General features: G+C 32.6%; 1 protein-coding gene and 1 long non-coding RNA gene across 4 annotated transcripts; one reads left to right on the top strand and one right to left on the bottom strand.

Annotated features, from left to right (window-relative positions):
• Nucleotides 1–5,630: 5,630 nt before the first annotated feature.
• Nucleotides 5,631–9,682, top strand: LOC115990434. Its single transcript, XM_031114268.1, has 3 exons — nt 5,631–6,045; nt 6,328–6,477; nt 9,282–9,682. The coding sequence occupies exons 1-3, from the start codon at nt 5,631–5,633 to the stop codon at nt 9,680–9,682; spliced, it is 966 nt and encodes a 321-aa protein (XP_030970128.1).
• Nucleotides 9,683–13,987: 4,305 nt separating this feature from the next.
• LOC115989009 lies at nt 13,988–16,691 on the bottom strand. Of its 3 annotated transcripts, none has more exons than XR_004091740.1 (3): nt 16,317–16,691; nt 14,690–14,905; nt 13,988–14,389 (listed from the first exon to the last, which is right to left on the bottom strand). It is a non-coding gene; the product is annotated as an uncharacterized LOC115989009 (long non-coding RNA). The 3 variants fall into 3 exon arrangements; XR_004091741.1 differs by having other exon boundaries at nt 13,988–14,322; XR_004091739.1 differs by lacking the exon at nt 13,988–14,389 and having other exon boundaries at nt 14,572–14,905; nt 16,317–16,690.
• Nucleotides 16,692–18,144: the final 1,453 nt, after the last annotated feature.

The following is an 18,144-nucleotide window of genomic DNA, read 5'->3' as shown; positions in this document are numbered from 1 at the left end:
ATGTGAATCCTAAACATAAATGATGTATGGAAAAATCAAATTTTTGAAAAAAAACAGATCAATTTAATGCAGAAACTCCTCAAAGCATAATATTTCATGAATGAAATGCATGAGTATGAGATTAAAAGTAAAAAAAAAAAAAAAAAACACTTCAATTCAACCCAGATCTTCCAAAAATAAGTTTTTCAATCAATTTGTTTTGAATGAAGTTACACAACAGAGTTTTTTATTATTTCTAATTTTGATTATTAATTATAATATATAATATTAGTATAAGAATATTAGTTTTTAAGATGAATCTGTTGATTGGGAATTAGGGGATGCTCAGATATCACAGATAACGATGGAATCGTCCATTCCGATATATAAAAAACGACCGATTTCAAAATGCTGTAAAAAATGAAATGTCACAATCTTTTTTTCATACATGTAAAAGTGAACCAATATTTCCATATGGGCAGGGTAGGGTATTAGTATATCCACCGAATAATTTAAATGTGGGAACTTTTCCTCTAAAAAGGGAAATATTGAATGAATGGATCGTAAATTGTAAAATCTTACGATTTCTGCCCCTTCTAAAGAAGATATTAATCGTAGATAAAATGGAATTTCCACAATGGAATCTGATAAGTGAGATTTCGAGTAAGTGTTTACATAATCTTCTTCTCAAATCTCAAATATTAAAGACATTTTGCATCAAAATCCAGAAACATGTAATCTTGGATGGCCACAACAAGATCACACACAATATAATGTACCAAGTTTAGCCAAGAGTAACTTGTGTAGTATGTGCAACTAGCAAAAGGTTGAGATACATGTGAGGTGATATATAAATAAAAATCAATCACAAAGTTTACAAAATTCATCACATAGAATTTGAAAGAGACTATTACCTAAAGAGTTACATCATATAACTTCCACATCTCCTAGATCATAAGCTTACAATCATGTAAGTTTCTTGAATTATGCCTCATAATATACACACCAATTTTATTTGATCAAAAACTATTAAAATAGCCATGATAATGTACACATCAATTTTATTTGATTGATTTAACATTAAGTCCAATAATGTACACACCAATTTTAAAATTTAAATTGAGGCTATACCTTTTATTCTTTTTGTGCATGTGCTACACTTTCTCGACCATGAAATATTACGATATGCACTAAGGTGTTCATGATTGGCTAGTAAACAGTGATGAGATGGTTATTTATGCCTTTTTCTAAAAGTTCAAGTCCGACAGTCAAAGACATGTGACTTCAAGATCAAGACAAAGTGATCAAAAACTATAAACATCTCCCACACAACATGCACTACAAAGTTCAAACTAGTAAAGTGCAATAAAAGAAGCTCATCTAAGCTAAATAAGGTATATAAACATGTTATGTAAAGATAATATGGCCAATCCTTGATTATAAATCCAAGATGTGAAATACAAAACAAAAAAATCTTTTAGGTTTTAAAAAAATTATGACCAAAAACAAAAAGCACACATTATACTAAATGAACAATGCAAATGCAATGCATGACAGTGCTTAACTAAGTTATAGAGGGTACACAAACAAAAAATATCAATTTCTTAATTAACCCATGAGTACATGTAAAAACTAGTACATACTCACATAAAATCAGAACTAGCTTAGTACTTATTTAACACATACTATTCACGTTTTTCCACAATGTCAAGCATGTTCTAAATCAAGAGAGATATCATAATTCATGTAATCCTCAAGAAAAATAAAACAAGACTCAAAATAAAATATTTTTGTCTTTTTGAAATTTTTTTCAATGTTTTTGGATTTTTTTTTATTAAATAAAAAATAAAAAGCAAAACAACAAAAACAAAACATGTCCACAAACAATTGAAAGAACTAAATCAGGGACAAGTCAGGAACACTCACCTTAGAGAATTTTTTCTCACCCATATAGCACAAGTCTTTGGCTTTGTAGGTGAAGATCCATGAGAAGCAGAGTGTATTTGAGGAATTACACCAATCTTCTGAGAGAGACTGAAATCCTGCAAATTCCTTTCACAAGCCAACATGCTCAAATTTTTCAAAAGAATATGAAACAATTTATATGGACTTATGGCAGGAGAAATATCATCACAAATCTTAGACTGAAACACAGAATGCTTAAATTTCAATTTATGACAATTAGAATGAATGTGACCACGGACACCACAAAAATGGCAGACAAGAACAAATTTAGGAATATCAGTATTCCTAGTGAGGTTTCCGGTTATAAGCTTTGGTTGTTGCCTCAACAAAGAACAATTTGGTCTAATATGACCAACAACACCACAAAGGTGACAGGTAGGCACAAAAATAGATTTATTATGCTCTCTAACAGTAGGTATAGACTTAGGTTTAGAAACTTGAGCGTCTACATCAGAACTTTTACCTTTGTCTAACCTAGCAAAATAAACCTTTTCTTTATTATTCCTCTTAAAAGGAGAGATATAAACTTTTTTAGTTTTAGGCTTAAGAGAAACAATAACACTTCTGTTATCAATAGCAGACTTGGTACAAGTCAAATTTTCAATTTTAGTTTTAGATTCAACTAACTCTTGTTCCAAGCTTTTCATCTTCTCATCTTGAGAGGAAATTTGATTTCTCAAAAATTCATTCTTTTTATTAGATTCATCTAATCTAACAACCAATTCATCTTTTTCAAGATTAGTCAATTTTAACTCTTCCTTGAATTTCTTAGCAATTTTCATAGATTTCAATAATTCCTTACGAAGAGTTTCACAGACATCAATAAAATTAACAGAAGCATGAGCAAAAACATGATCAGAAGGACACTTCAAATTATCCATGACAGCAGGGGTCAAGGATCAGCTCTTAGATCAAAAGATCTAAAACAAAAGAGCAACCTGCTCTGATACCACTTGTTGGTTTTTAGACCCCTTAAAACCACAAACAAATTGACTTAGATAATTAGCCAAGTGATTATTTAGTCAAATTAACAGATCTAAGTTATCATAATCATAGAGATCATATCATGCAAAACAGCGAAAAAATAAATAACAAAACGATATGATAACTCAGGAAAACCAAACCGGTAAAAAACCTAGGGAGGATTTAACCTAACTATCCTCAAAGTAAAAAGCAAATCCACTGGAAAGAATCGAAATTCATACAATAAGACTTACAAGCCCCCACGCTCGACTTCTTATTGCTACCCACTAGTAGAACTTACTGACACGACCACGTGCAAGCTCTAAATCTACGGACTCCTTCTTTCTTTAGCCTTTGCTAAACACAAACACCCCCGTTTGTGACTTTGAGATCCTACTCAAAGGTTTAGCAACACAAACTCTCCTGTTTATGACTCCAAGACCACCCTTGAAGGTTTAGATCATCGACACCTTTGATGAAAAGAGAAGGAAGCAACTTCTACAATACCGGATCTTGAGATTCTTCAAGTAATAACACCGGTAGAAGACATAAGAGAGTTTTTTAGGAACAAAACCCTAAATACAAAAGAGGCACACTCTTTTTTCTCTGAAAAGTCTTATAAAAACGTGCTTAAGGTTTCCTTTATATACTGGGAGAAGTAGATTAGAAACCCTAATCCTAAATGGGCTTGAACTGCTGTTTGGGCTTAATTAAAATTCTGCAGATACGACTTTTGATCGATCGAGCCTGTCTTTCGATTGATTGAACCAGACAGATTATGAAATCTTCTTCCTGCAGCTTGTATGTTCTTGAATCTTGACTTGAATCACCTTGAACATTGTCTAATAATACCTATAGACTCTAAGATCTATATCTAGACAAGTTTGTGTTCACGATTTACCAATTGTTCTAAACATTTAGAACCTAACAGGGTTTATATATGTTTCTACAAAAAAATAATTTAGGATTTCTAAATAAACTAGGAAATGAAAAAAATAATAATAAACTAGGAAATAATAAAAATAGAGATAAGCTAGGAAAGAAAGTAAATCTAAAATTCAAAATCAGCTAGAATTCTTAACTCAACTAAAAGACTAATTTGGAAACTAAATAAATTTAAATTAATTAAGGAGGTAATCTGTTGTTTTCTTCACCAAATATTGACATTATATTCTCGAGTTCTGTTGGACCTCAATTTGTCATTATTCTTGCCACTGAATTTTTGTAGGATTACCGTTGGATATATTAAAATGGAATCAAATATGGAAATACAGGATATCCCTGAGTTAAAAAGATTATTTCGTACACCCTGTGTATGACACTTCATCTCTCTTCATAAGGATGGGTTTCAAGTACAGGTACCACTTGAGGGACCTAATATTATGTGACATGATGACATGAATATGTGGTATTAGACGTACCTTTTAGATTTGTAATATTTAGTTTGAATCATGAAATGAATTAATTTCCAAAAAAAAATTACCATTTTTTGTAACACACTAAGTTCATTGAATAATTTCATCATAGATACCACACTAATTTGAAATCACCATTTCGTGGGTTCCAGTTAGTTCAACTGGTAAAGTCTCTAATGGTTGTATAAGAGATCTGGGGTTTAATCCCCGCCTACACCAAAAACCGATTGGTGTTTTAGTCTGATGATAATAAGCTATCATTAGGAGTGGACGCTATAGGTTGAAACTCTATAAAAAAAAAAAAAAAATCACCATTTCATTGTAGCAAGTGATTGCTTCTATTTAATTAATTTAATCTTGATTCAATGATTTAGATATTGTTTTATTTTCTTGAGTAATTATTATTATTATTTTTTTGAGAAAGATTCTTGAGTAATTATTTAGTACTTAGGAAATACAACAATGTAGCACTCCATCCTTTCACATAATAATATGGTACACTAATAAAATTTATGGTGGAATCCATATTTATATGGAAAGAGAGTATAACTTCTTTGTACTCCAAAATAGCAAATAATTTTCCTAATTTCTTTTCATCTGTGACATTATAATTTTCCTAATTTCTTTTCCAAATATCTCCAGTAATTAATTTGTTAATGAATTGCATAACATTTTTTTTTTTTTTTGGGGGTTTGAATCAATGTCTTATATTCAATTTATCTATATGTAATTCCTTTTTTTTTTTCTTTTCTGTTGAGAAACTATTTATATGTAATTCAAGCAAGGAGTATCTCTCATGGGACTTATTAGGGATTATAATTTCATTGACAAAAGTATACTTTTAACCCTTAAAGTTTAGAATTGTTTTTATTTTTCCCATTTATATTTGATTACGGTTTTATACTAGTCTTGCCTCCATTTTTCTTAATAATTTGAACATTAAGTGCCCTTAATATTCAACTATTTCATGAAATATTAACATTAAAATGCAATAATTTTATTGTTATATGAAAAAAAAAATTATGAATAGTCAGATTACTAATAAAAATGACCTACAGTCATGCATTTCGTGAAATAGAATATTTATTTATAAATCAAAATAATAATTGTCATATTTTGTAGTATATATATTTCTGTTAGGTTTTTTTTTTTTTTTTTTTTTTTCTCTGCTAGGTAAATAAAAGTAGGTGCATGGGGTTTGAGACATCGAACAACATAAAAATAACAAAATCTATTGTTGAAAACTTGTTCCACAAGCCTAATCCTAATTCTGTCTATTCATAAATCTTCCAATATTGTTCCAATTAGATGGATGCTGTTCAAGCGCAACCATCCTATTCCAACCTTGGCATTGCAAGATTGCCTCAAAGTGCAGCCATTGGTCGTTGGGATATAGTCCATACCATATGTCGAGAAAACTGGCTTTTAAATGTCCCGATCACCAAGATGGGGGGCACGGTACTCCACCTAGCAGCGTACCATAAACAAGAAATGATTTTTGAACAACTTCTACAACAATTACGCCCGCCGGGAAGTCTTCTGGCTAAAGTTTCTTTAAAAAGGAAAAACAATGTAGGAAATACTCCTCTTCACTATGCAGCAGAAGTGGGGAGCAAGAAGATATGTCGTAGCATCATTGAATTTGATAGAGCAGAATCAGCAACGTTGCTAAGTTTTCATAACGATGAAGGCGAGACCCCTCTCTTCTTAGCAGCACTTCACGGTTACATAGATGTTTTTCTTTACCTCCATTTTAAATGCCACCCTGGAAGAGAACACTCCAATTACTGTACAAGGAAAAATGGTGACACTATTCTCCATTGCGCATCTCTGAAGAACACTATGGTGAGTTATATATGGAAGTCGATTACCATTACTAATCCGTTCAATAATTTATGACACAATGTCAGTAAAGAAATGTAACAAAACAGTTGATGAGAATTGGTAGTTTGTTAGATACGCTAGAATTAATTATTTGGTCACATTTTGTTATTGTGCTTGGCAGAATTGGCCTTAATAATACTTCACCTGCATAAAGACCTTGCAAACCTTGGTAATAAGAAAGGCATAACCCCTCTCCATCTCCTTGCAAGTAAGCCTTCTGCATTCAAAAGTGGCAGCAATCTTCGATCGTTTGAAAATATCATCTATCACTGTAAGTATACTATGTATAATTTTTTAGATTGATAGTGTATCTCAAGTAAGAAAACATCAAGTCACTGATTTTATGGAACGTTAGGTTCTTAATACAAATGTGATAAATGCAAAAGGATGATCTCGTGAAACTCTATAAGGCAATGCACATAGTTTCAGTAGATCTGGGCTCTGTTGATATCTCTTGTGCGTCTCTTAGAATGATTGAGGCTTTATGTATTTAGACGACATATCGTTTTAGCAAGTCTCTAATTTAGTTGCCGTGCTTCACGCTGCGGTGTCGTTTTGATCACTGTGTTCAACCCAAATAATAGTGCAATAAGCCAATAAGAGTAACTAGGGAGATATATTATGCTTTGTTTCCATGTGGTATGACCTGAAATTACTTCATCATCTTGTAGCATGAAAAAAAATCATTTACAACGTGCTTTGTAACTAATTAGCTGCTTTCATTTCAGCATTTGCCATAACAAATGACCAGGAACTAATTCGGCAAGCACGGGAAAAAACTTGTCAAGCAGCAGCAGATGAACAGAACCTTGAAAGACTACAAGTTACCCATGGAGGTAGAAATGTTAACACACACACAATGAAACCAAAAAAAAAAATGTTGTCATGACTTGAGCTTCTATTGTTATTGGTCAAACACAATGAATAAACGGAGCTCCAGTACAGCTTCCATGCACCTAATTGCAGAACCTGCTTTGAGTTTGTAAAAATTGTATATGAGGCAGTATCATCTGTATGTGCCATTCCAACTTATAACGTGTTTTATCTGTTTTGTTTTCTGTGTATATGTCTATGTGTATATGTACTGAACGATTAGTAACACTTTAATTTGAAATTTGGTATATGACTGAGATCTTTATAATTTTCAGGATTAAGATGCCCAGGAAGGGTAATTTACATAGAGGATCCATCAAATTAACAGGGATTATCCAATGGAGAACATCCACCTAATTGCAGAACATGCTTTTTGTTTATGTGCTTTTTGTTTGTGAAACTTGTCTTGAAGGCAGTGCTACTTATATTTGGTACTCACTCGTCGTCTACCATTTTCAGTTCTGTTGCCTTTATATATTTCCTTGCTCACATATTGGTGGTATGATTTTAGCACCTTCGGAGACGGTAAGGAAGGTAAGGATGATGAAGGTGAGGCACACATGGTCTGTTCTGATCATGAACAATTTGCTGGAAAATGCTTCAATGTATCAATTTTTACAAGGTAATCATCTTATTCTATTCTAGCCACTTTTTTTTTTTTTTTTTTTTGGATAATTCCAATTTCATTATTTGTCTTTTTGATTGAATTTGAATTATTATTTTCTTGTGATCTAAATAGTTATGCATAAAATCTGTTTTTAACATTATTTTCTCTTATTAACAAAAATATTTACATTAAATTAGTCTTTAAGTGATGCAAAATAATTTCTTTCATCAAGTCATTTTATGAATTCTGAAATATATTTTAAACAACATTGGTCATAACTAGTATCCTTTAAATATTTTAGATCAAGATTTTTTTTTTTGGTTAAATAATATTACTGATTGTGAAAGATTGTTATTAATACCCTAGCAAATATTTATACACCAATAACCAATTTTTACGAACTAAATCAATTTTAATCCAACACTACCAATTAATACCAAATATAAATGATTAAACAATTTCAATAACAAGCATATTCAAATAACAATAAATGAATATAAAAGGAGCAAATCAACAATATAACCGGATGTATTATCAAAGAGGAAACCAATACCTTCAGTGAAAAACTTGAAAAATCTCTTCATTGAACCTCCACTAGTATGAATAGTTGCAATACATTATTATTACAAAAAAACACTTCAAGTCTAAGCTATCCTATATACTTGGGCTATCCAAACTTTAGCTAGCAACTGATTTCTTAGAGTCATTTCTTCATCTAATCTAATATCGAAGTCCACATGTTAAGCAGCCAACAATAAGTCACCAAGACACCTCTTGTTTTTGGGGTGAAGCTTCTTCTTTGGTTTCCAACATCAATCACTCAGGAATATCACTCTGAAGGTAATATGGTAGTAATGGTAAATCTCTGAAGACTCAAGATATGAAATGGTGAGAGAGAAAGAAAAGAGAAAACAATGGGATTCTTTAAGGGAATGCATGGGTTTTCCCTCTCTTAAAGGAACGAGGAGTATTTTTGGGGCTGGCTGAAAGTAAGGTTAATAGCTAGAATTCCATCATTGAGCTAGTTGCAACCACAACTAGGTCGCGAGTTCCAAGCGAAATGCAATTCTTACTAGTAAGATTTTAAAAGGCTTTCTCCTTTTTCATACAATGGATTCTGCTCCCTATAGATATTTGAAGGTACACATGCCCTTAGAGCAAAATTAGGAAATACTCTAGAATAATCTAGAGTATTCTGGAAGCACACAAGAACATCTAGATCAAATTCTGGTTTCCCCGAAGTGAGTGGATTACATGGGTATTTATAAGCTAGCTAGAGTTGTTACATCTAGGACTGACACCTTCGTAATTAATTGCTGCATGTATCACTCATAACACTCATACATGAATTACATTGATTTTGTAAATGTATAACACTAAGTACATTTCTAGAAGAATATGTTCAATGTATATATCTATATGTCAAGGTTGTTCTCCAACAAAAATAAGAAGTTCAAGATTTGATATTTACCAACACTAAACATTTAGAGAAATTTATGTACTTTTCTTAAGAAAAAATAAAGATGTTGCAGGGAAAAAATGATATAGTTTAAATTTGAATTTGAAGTAAAATTTGTTGTCTTCTGCAATGACAGATAAAGAAAGGAAAAAGGATGATATTGATCAACCTGCAACGGCAATACTAATTGCAGCGAAGAATGGAATTACTGAAATGGTGGAGAAAATCCTTGAACGTTATCCTGTAGCTATGTATGAGGAGGATAGAGACCGGAAGAACGTAGTGCTATTGACAGTGAAGCATAACCAACCTCGTGTATATGAACTCCTACTCCTACTCCTACTCCTACTCAGGAAGAAAAATACATTAAAATACAGTATATTTAATGAAGTGGATTGCGACGGGAATAGTGCATTGCATCTTGCAGCAGAAGCAGATTTTAATTGGCCAGTTCTAGGAGCTGCATCACAAATGCAATGGGGAATCAAGTGGTATGAGGTATGCATAACAGCTAGGCTAGAGAGGACTTTTGCTTGATCATTGATTCCAAGGCCCTTTTATAAATAATATGTTTTATGGGTTTGACTTGCTAGGTGATAACTAGGTTTATAGAATAACATGAGGAAGATAATACAAACTATTTCTTAGTTTGTAGTTTGTACTTTGTTGCAAGCTTGGGCTTATAGTTTCAGTATAAAACTATAGATGTGGTGAAGGAATAACCACGTCATTTTTTTTCCCTTGGAATGCAGTACATAAAGAACTCAATGCAAAGAAGCTCAGGCCTTCCTCTTCTCAATAAGAATGGCCAAACCCCAGAGGAGGTCTTCACCGAAAAACACAAGGATCTTGTTAAAATAGGTGGTGAGTAGCTAACTAGCACCTGCAATGCATGCTCAGTCGTAGCAGGTCTCTTTGTCACGATCACCTTTACTACATCAACCACAGTGCCAGATGGTGTCAAAGAAGTAAACAAAAACAACAAGGCATCTAAAGTTTTGGCCGTCTCATCCTTCGTCTCTTTCTGCACTTCACTCATAGCTGTGGTCATGTTCCTTTCAATTCTCACATCAGGTTACAGAAAAAAAGATTTCCACCACACTTTACTATCAAAGCTTTTGGTCGGCCTAACAGCGTTCTATGTGTCTATAGTTACAACCTTGATATGTTTTCCAGCGGACATTTTTTCATATTCAGTGACCAACGGAATAATGCAGCTTCCTTGTATATGGTGACCTGCTTGTTGCTTATAACATTCTTTGTTATTACGCAGTTTCCGATGTACCTTCATTTGCTGTGGGCTAACTTGAAGAAGGTGCCACAACGTAGATATTGGCTTCATTCGGAAGATTAACTAGTATTTATAATTGAGAAATATCTAGTACATGCATGCTGGCACACAAAAAGGAGCACACATACGAATACACACGAGATTTAAACTAAGGCTGTGTTTGGTTGGATGTAAAATATGTTTCGGAAAGGAAAATATTTTCAAGTGTTTGGTTGCATTTCAAAAAATGTTTTGGAAAATATTTTATAGTGTTTGGTTGTTTTCTTGAAAATAATAGAGAAAACATATTTTCTACTTGATGCTCACATTTTCTCAGCTTCCAAACAAAACCCAACCAAAAAAAATTCATCAATGGCGCGATCTGAGTGAAAGAAAACCCATTCGTCGGAGTGGTGGGTTTGATGAATGGGTTCGTCGGAGTGGTGGGTTCGTCGGAGCGGCGCGATCTGGTGCAATCGGCGCGGTGCGAGTGGGTTCGTCGGCAATCTAGTGCGAGTGGATTCGAGAACGATGGCGAGACGATCTTACCGGTGGTACGACGATCTCTCTACTCTCTCTGTCTCTCTCTTTGTGTGTGGTCCGGAAATGGCGAGACGATCTCGATGATCGGTGACTGGGTTCGACGAGGGTGGGTTTGAATGATCGGAGTTGTGCGATCGTCTTGCTCCGATGCGATCTGGTTGTATTCTTGCTCCGACAAGGCGATCTTCTTGCTCTCTCTCTCTCTCTTCTATTTTCCAAGGCCGGAAATCATTTGAAGTGAAAATGAAAACAGAAATCATTTTACACCGTTTTGGCTATATTTTACGGTCAACCCGGAAATGCTTTTCAGTTTGACCTAATTTGAAGTAACAACCAAACACCCACTTTTCCGAAAAATCATTTCCGGAATCAGTTTGAAGCCAAAACAAACAGAGCCTAAAAAATTGTGATTTTCCGGTCACAATTTCTAATATTCCTATCTTTCTTCAAAATTTTGATGTTAAGGTTATTGATTGATTGATAAACTCATTTACACTTTGGCCAACAAGATTGATGCTGGACTTGTATTTTTTTGTGTGTTCTATTTCAGTAAAGTAAAACAGATATATGGGGGAATTGAATGTTATATACCTTCTTAATTAAGTAGTTGGACTACAATTTTTCGTTGGGAGTTCAATTTGTGAAAATGCTTTATTTTTTATTATCACTATTCGCTGATCATGTGATGTCTGAGAATAAATAATTATCTTCTATTGTGATATAATGTATAATTTTTTAAAAAAAAATTTTGAAGATAATTTGTTCTTCCTATAAGTTAAACAATTCTTATTCGGTCTAATTTGGTCCATTATTTATTTTTGAGTTACAAAATACAAAGAAAAATGCCAAAATAGACATTTAGAAATTAGACATATGAGCCCTAAAAATGATAAATATTCAAAAGTTTTATTCGGTCCACATTAGTTTTATTCAATCCATCCTGTCCTTTTCAGTCCAATTTGATTCTATTCAGTCCAATTCTGCCCATTCGGTCTTATTTAGCCCACTTCGGCCTAATTTGGTCCATTCAGTCCACACTGGCCCTATTCGGTCTACATTAGTCCTATTCGGTCTACATTGGTCCTATTTGGTCCATTTTGTCTACTTTGATCCACTTTAGTCCTATTTGGGCCATTCGATCTACTTTGGTCCTATTCGGTACATTTTGTCAACTTTGGTTCTATTCGGTCCATTTTGTCCACTTCAGTTCTATTCATTACACAATGCTCCTATTCAGTCCAGTTCGGTCCTATTCAGACCACTACGATCTTATTCGCTCCACTTTGGACCCGTTGGGTCCATTCTATCCACTTCAATCTTATTTGATCCACCCTATTCCTATGCAGTCCATTCAGTCATATTCTCTCCATTTGGTCCACTTTGTTTCATTTGGTCGAATTTGGTCCATTCAGATCACTTTGGTTCATTTTGGTCCACTTTGATCTATTTTTGTACATCTAAATAATGGGAAAAAGACATGTTTGGGTTGAAAGCACCTAATCTAAATCCAAATTTATTATTAAAAAAATCTCAAACTCGTAATATCTAAAATCTTAAGCATAGCATTTATTATTATTATGCTTTTGTTAAGCCACATTAATGTAGCCATCTTAGTTCATTTCAGTATAACTAAATTTAATTGAAAGTCTTTCCTGTACATAAAGGTTATGAATACACAAATGTAATCTTTAAGACAGTTATTCATTTGTTTTAACGTCTTTACTTTTAAATAAATTACATGAGATTGATTATATATTTAAGCAATATATATATATATATATATGTATGTATGTATGTATGTATGTACGTATAATTTTTATTTAAATAAATTATTCAAATTATTCACTCTTTTAAAAGAGATTATCATGATATATATTCAAAACTCATGTTCAAATTTACAATAAATATGTATAATTTATTATCTAAATTTTATTGTAAAGAAAGAGACTACTTCCACCAAAACGTTTGAACCAAAATAGAGTTTTGAATCAAAATGATTCATCAATATAAAGTAGAGTTGCAAGAAAGAATAAAAAATCAAGAGAAAGAGAATAACCACTTTTTGAAGAGAGAATGTGAGAGAGAATAATGAGAAATTTATATAAAATAATATGAGAAGAAAAAAAGTAAACATAAAAAATATAGCAATAAACACCAAATTATCCAAGTCATGTTATGTATAATAAAATAACATTATATTCTTATATACTATCTTTATAATGCAATATGATAGCATCTATGAAATCAAAGAGAATAAAAAAGAAAACAACTTAAAAAAACAAAACTTAATCACATCAACCTAAAGTAGAGTTCTAAATAATACAAAAATTTATCAACCTAAAGTAGAGATGCAAGAAAAATATATAAAAAAAAATCTACCAAAAATGAAAAAAAAAATGCGAGAGAGAAAGAAAGAGAAAACACATTTTGTGTGTGGAACATGAGAGAGAGAGAGAGAGAAAAAAAAAAGAGAGAAATAACATTTTGTGTGTGAAAAAACTAAGAATAGAATGAAAAAGAAAAGATAAAGGGGTAGAGAAAAGTGATATTAAGGTAGATAGTAGTAGGTAGATGAATAGGTAAAAGAGAGGGAAAAGTTAGAAAAATTATAACTATAAGTTGGGAAATTAATAAGGAGAAAAAGATATAATTAAAAAAAGAGATAGAATGTTGAAAATTGGTAGATGATATGACCATTGTTGTGCTCAACATGAGCGTAGCAACACTAAATGCTACGCTTCAGTTTTATATATACTAGTGTTTAACCCGCGCAATGCGCGGGATCATTTTACATATTAATGATCTTTGCATCCAACATAAACTTAGTTCTCATACTTATACTACATTCATTCAAACCTACATAATTTAGTATATTTAAGCATATAGTATCCAACATCCCCTAAAATTTTTAAACATTAGTCTTTTGCAAAACATTTTTTTTTTTAACAAAACGATAATGGTATTTATTGAGAATTTATGAGTTAGAAGATTATTTCAGTCACACACAATCTTCTATTTTTCTTCCTCAATTTCATACAATATCAGCTCAGCCTCAAGCTTGAACTCAGTATGATTTCATTTAATTAGAATGTGACCGCGAATCGTCTTAAGACAACCTAAGACTACACATACAGTAATCCCAGTACAATGCTAACTACCTTAATATTTGCTAACAACTGCTTATTAATTAAAAGTACGTCAATGAATATTTTATAACTAAATACAACAACGGGAACATAGTAGTGGTGCAACTTTAGACTCTAACAGAGATTGTACATTAAACTCCATGTAAGAAGCATGCATAGCGCCATTAAGCACACCATTTCAAAAGTAACACAGTATACATCAAAGACTTCATCATCCCCTGCAATTTAGATTTTAGAACATGCAAATCATGAGTGGAAGTCATTGTGAAGGCCAAAATTAAAAACCTGAAAGTATATTAACAAACAATTTAGACCTTTCAGTGGTAATAAAGTAATAACATTTGATCTATGTTTGCCAAGGTCAAATACTGATCCGGTTTTGGCTGTCATAGTTACTAAAATAAAATAAAAAGAACCAATATGTGAAAGAGTAATAATGATATTTTTAGAAAATTTGGTTAGTCGTATCCTTTAGAATTTAAAAATTAATAGCTAAAAAGCATCAAATTATTGTAGCAATATTACTTGGTGAACCACTATGTTGAAAACTTGATACTACTGAAAGTTTTAAGATCATTTACATACTTGAGTTGCTAGAAACCACAACAATGCACATCTTTATAGACGCTCTAAGCCAAAGGAATGAAAGAATTGCCTTCTCTGAAGGACATTTGAAGCACTTAGAAGATTTATTATCTTGTGAACCATCAAAAGACCTTTCAAGAGTAACACCAGCTAAATTAGAGCATTCGATGTCTTTAACTATAGAGCCATCAACACAATTAACTCTGTTTCTAGTACCTGTATGAAGTAGCAAAATCAGTATCAGCATACAACATATTTTTTTATATATAAGTAATATCAGCATCCAACTTTGAGGCATAAATATGAATAAAATAATATTAAAAAAGGAACATGTTTATACATTACAACAATTTCTGCAAATGTACATTAGTGATAGTCTGTAACCTAATTTGGAGTATATTAGCCATAGGATTGTAGTGCCTTATGGATAAGGACTATCCTAACCATACATATATAATCGTATCAGATGGCTTCAAGTCTTCCACAACAAACACAATGGCAAAAAATGAATTACAATAATTACAATCTTAGAACTTCACTGTCCTCTTATTATTCATCAAGCTTTAGCTTTAGAAGTCTGAGAGTATAGAGAAAATTGAATTCATTAGAGCAAATTTCTCTATCTAATACCATGTACATTTAAATTAGGATGATCAGTTCATCCAACAATCTGGCCTTGAATCTTAGTCTCACAATTTCAAACTCTATATATGTCCATGACCAAGGGTGTCATCCTTTCAGGAGAATAAGGAAGATATGAAGCATTCTTATTAACTTCCTCAAAAAGTAACAAATACCATCCACAATTGTTAAATTTGATCTTCCTCAAAACACTGTCTCATAAAGATACTAATGAATGAAATCTCATTAACCCTATAACCCATTGCTCATTCTATAACTCATTGCAGGATACCTTAAAAGTTGAGTCAGTATAGATAAATTACGGTATTAGATTTCACTGTCATGGCCATAAAACAAAATAGTCTCGCCAATCAAATGGGCCTATTGAACTCCTTACTGACTCACATAGGCATCTTCATCACCAACACACCACCATTCATTAACCATAATTCTAAAAAGTTTTGACCCTGTCTAGGGAGCATAAACAGAATTAAATAAGTCATTTTTCTATTTTTAAGACCATAAGAATCATGAATCGTGCTGCTAAGATAGGATCATATTAGACATCTAATTAAATGAGAAAAAATCCAAAATAAGTGTCATTGTCAACATGAATTAGCAAGAATTTAAAAACTTTGAATAATTTAAAACTTTGGTGTGGTTTTGATTATTAAAGATTTGTGTTTTGAGAGACAGCAAATGTTCATTTACGCAAACTGAATAATCCATTGAGTCATACTCTTTAAAGAAAAATAATAAATAACAAAGCATATATAATCACAACTTTCTTGGGAAAGAAACAGAGATGGAAAGCAAGAGAGAAAAAGTGAGTTAGGGCAAGAAGGAAAGAACCAAACAAACAACATCAAAATCTGATATCTACAAACCATAACAGAAAAATCCCAAAACATCAAAGCAAATATCTAAATCTATACCTATCCAACCAAAATACCCAAACAATAAGTCATATTAAATACCCAGATATAAGAAAGGGGACAAAAATAACCGGTGGCAATTTCGGCGATCTGATCGACGGAGTTAATGGCACTTAGATTTCTCTCCCTCAATATCAATTCCTGTGTTTGCCTGCGGTTTCGGTGTTCTGAGTCTGGCGAGGGAACGGATGGCGGCGGAAAAACTGACAGTAATCCTGTTTTGATTTCTTATGCCCAATCGATGTACTCTTTACCGTTCTGCCTCTTTCTCTTCTCTGTTTCTCTCTCCGTGTCCCAGGCCTCATTGCCCCCCTCTATTTCTATCGTATATCGTATCTCTCTCCGTGTATATCGTATTTCTCTCTCTCTTTCTCTGCTTCTCTTTATCTCTTTCGTTGCCTCTCTGCCTCTCTTTCATCGCATCTCTATTTCTATCTATTTCCATGTGTACTTTAATTTTAACCGGTTATTTTTTTGTTATTTGTAATGAGAGGTTTTAAACGGCGTGTAGATTTCCAACCAACATAATTGATCGCTTTTTAATCTAAACGTGGCAGCATTTTAAGGGGTCTTTTTTCCTAACGTGGCAGCACCTGGTTAAAGGCTTCTGCTATTATATATAGTATTAGATTAGATTAGATATATATATATATATATATATATATATATAGATATATAGATATGTATGCATGTATGTATATTATGAACTTGAATATATTAATGTTATGAGTTCAACATTATATAGTTTGTAGGAAATGAAAAGTTTATAGAGTTGCCCATTTTCATTTTCTTAGATTAGTCATTGTCTAAACATAGGAGTGAAGTTAGGGGCCATATTATGGTATTAATATATTAGTTAAGAGTCAAGATAAACCATCACACATATACTTAAACACACACATATATAATCCTTAATATTTTAAGAGCAAGGTTTTGGTACAGTACTTAAATGCTGTTCTTTAGGTTCCCCTTTTAAGATTCTACCATGTGGATATTTTCTCATGGTATAGAAGTGTATTTTTAAGTTAAGTAGCCACATGGGTAAAATCTTAAAAGAGGAACCTAAGAAACAGTACCTATGTTTTGTCCATATTTTAATTGTGGTGGACAAAAAGTTGAGTCAAGGACTGGCACTGTTTGCTCACACAAATAATTTTTAGAGATAAGATGTAGAGTCAACCTTTAAGTACCATTGTAAGATAAGAGTTGAAAATCTGCTCAAAACTACTAATGCAGTGATTATTATTCAATTCGAGTTTTCTCAGAAATGGCTAAGTGTTTGATCTTGGGCTTTGTTTGCGGTTGAAGCTACAAATGGATCCTTTTTCTCCCTTTTCTTTTTCTTTTTTCTTCTTCCATTTAGATCCGGATGTTTCTTGGCTTTATATAACTTAGCCAATACATCTAGATCTTACACTTGGAAGGTCATAATCAAATTACCTTGATACTTGTCCCATCAAGACCTTGCTTGAAGGTTGTTACACTAAGACATTAGCTGTGAGAACACTGTTCAGGGTCATTTTTCCATTAATGCGATCAACTCAGTGGTTGCAATGCATTTAATGCAGAGGGGATGGCCACTTTGTCCTTCCTTTTTCTTCTCTTCCTTGTTTAACAATTGGTTACCTTTGTTATCAATGGATTGCCCCTTGCCCCCTTTTGACTCGACTTTTGGTCCTTCTGAGGTTAGATAGATGTCCACGGGGTCCTCTTCCATAATGGTCATATAGCCCAAACATGGATTAAGGTTGTACTTCCCGAGGATAATTTGTCTACAACTCTCAAGGTTTATCTTCATATGTAGTTCGTCAGCCACTAGGATCCTCGTCCCCCACATAAATACTAGAGTATGCCATAATTTATAAATATATTGTTTACAAAACTATCAACTTTGACATA

Source organism: Quercus lobata, chromosome 5 (assembly GCF_001633185.2).
Source record: "Quercus lobata isolate SW786 chromosome 5, ValleyOak3.0 Primary Assembly, whole genome shotgun sequence".
NCBI lineage: Eukaryota > Viridiplantae > Streptophyta > Magnoliopsida > Fagales > Fagaceae > Quercus > Quercus lobata.
The sequence above is the reverse complement of the archived record's forward strand: the minus strand, read 5'-3'. Positions and strand labels throughout refer to the sequence as shown.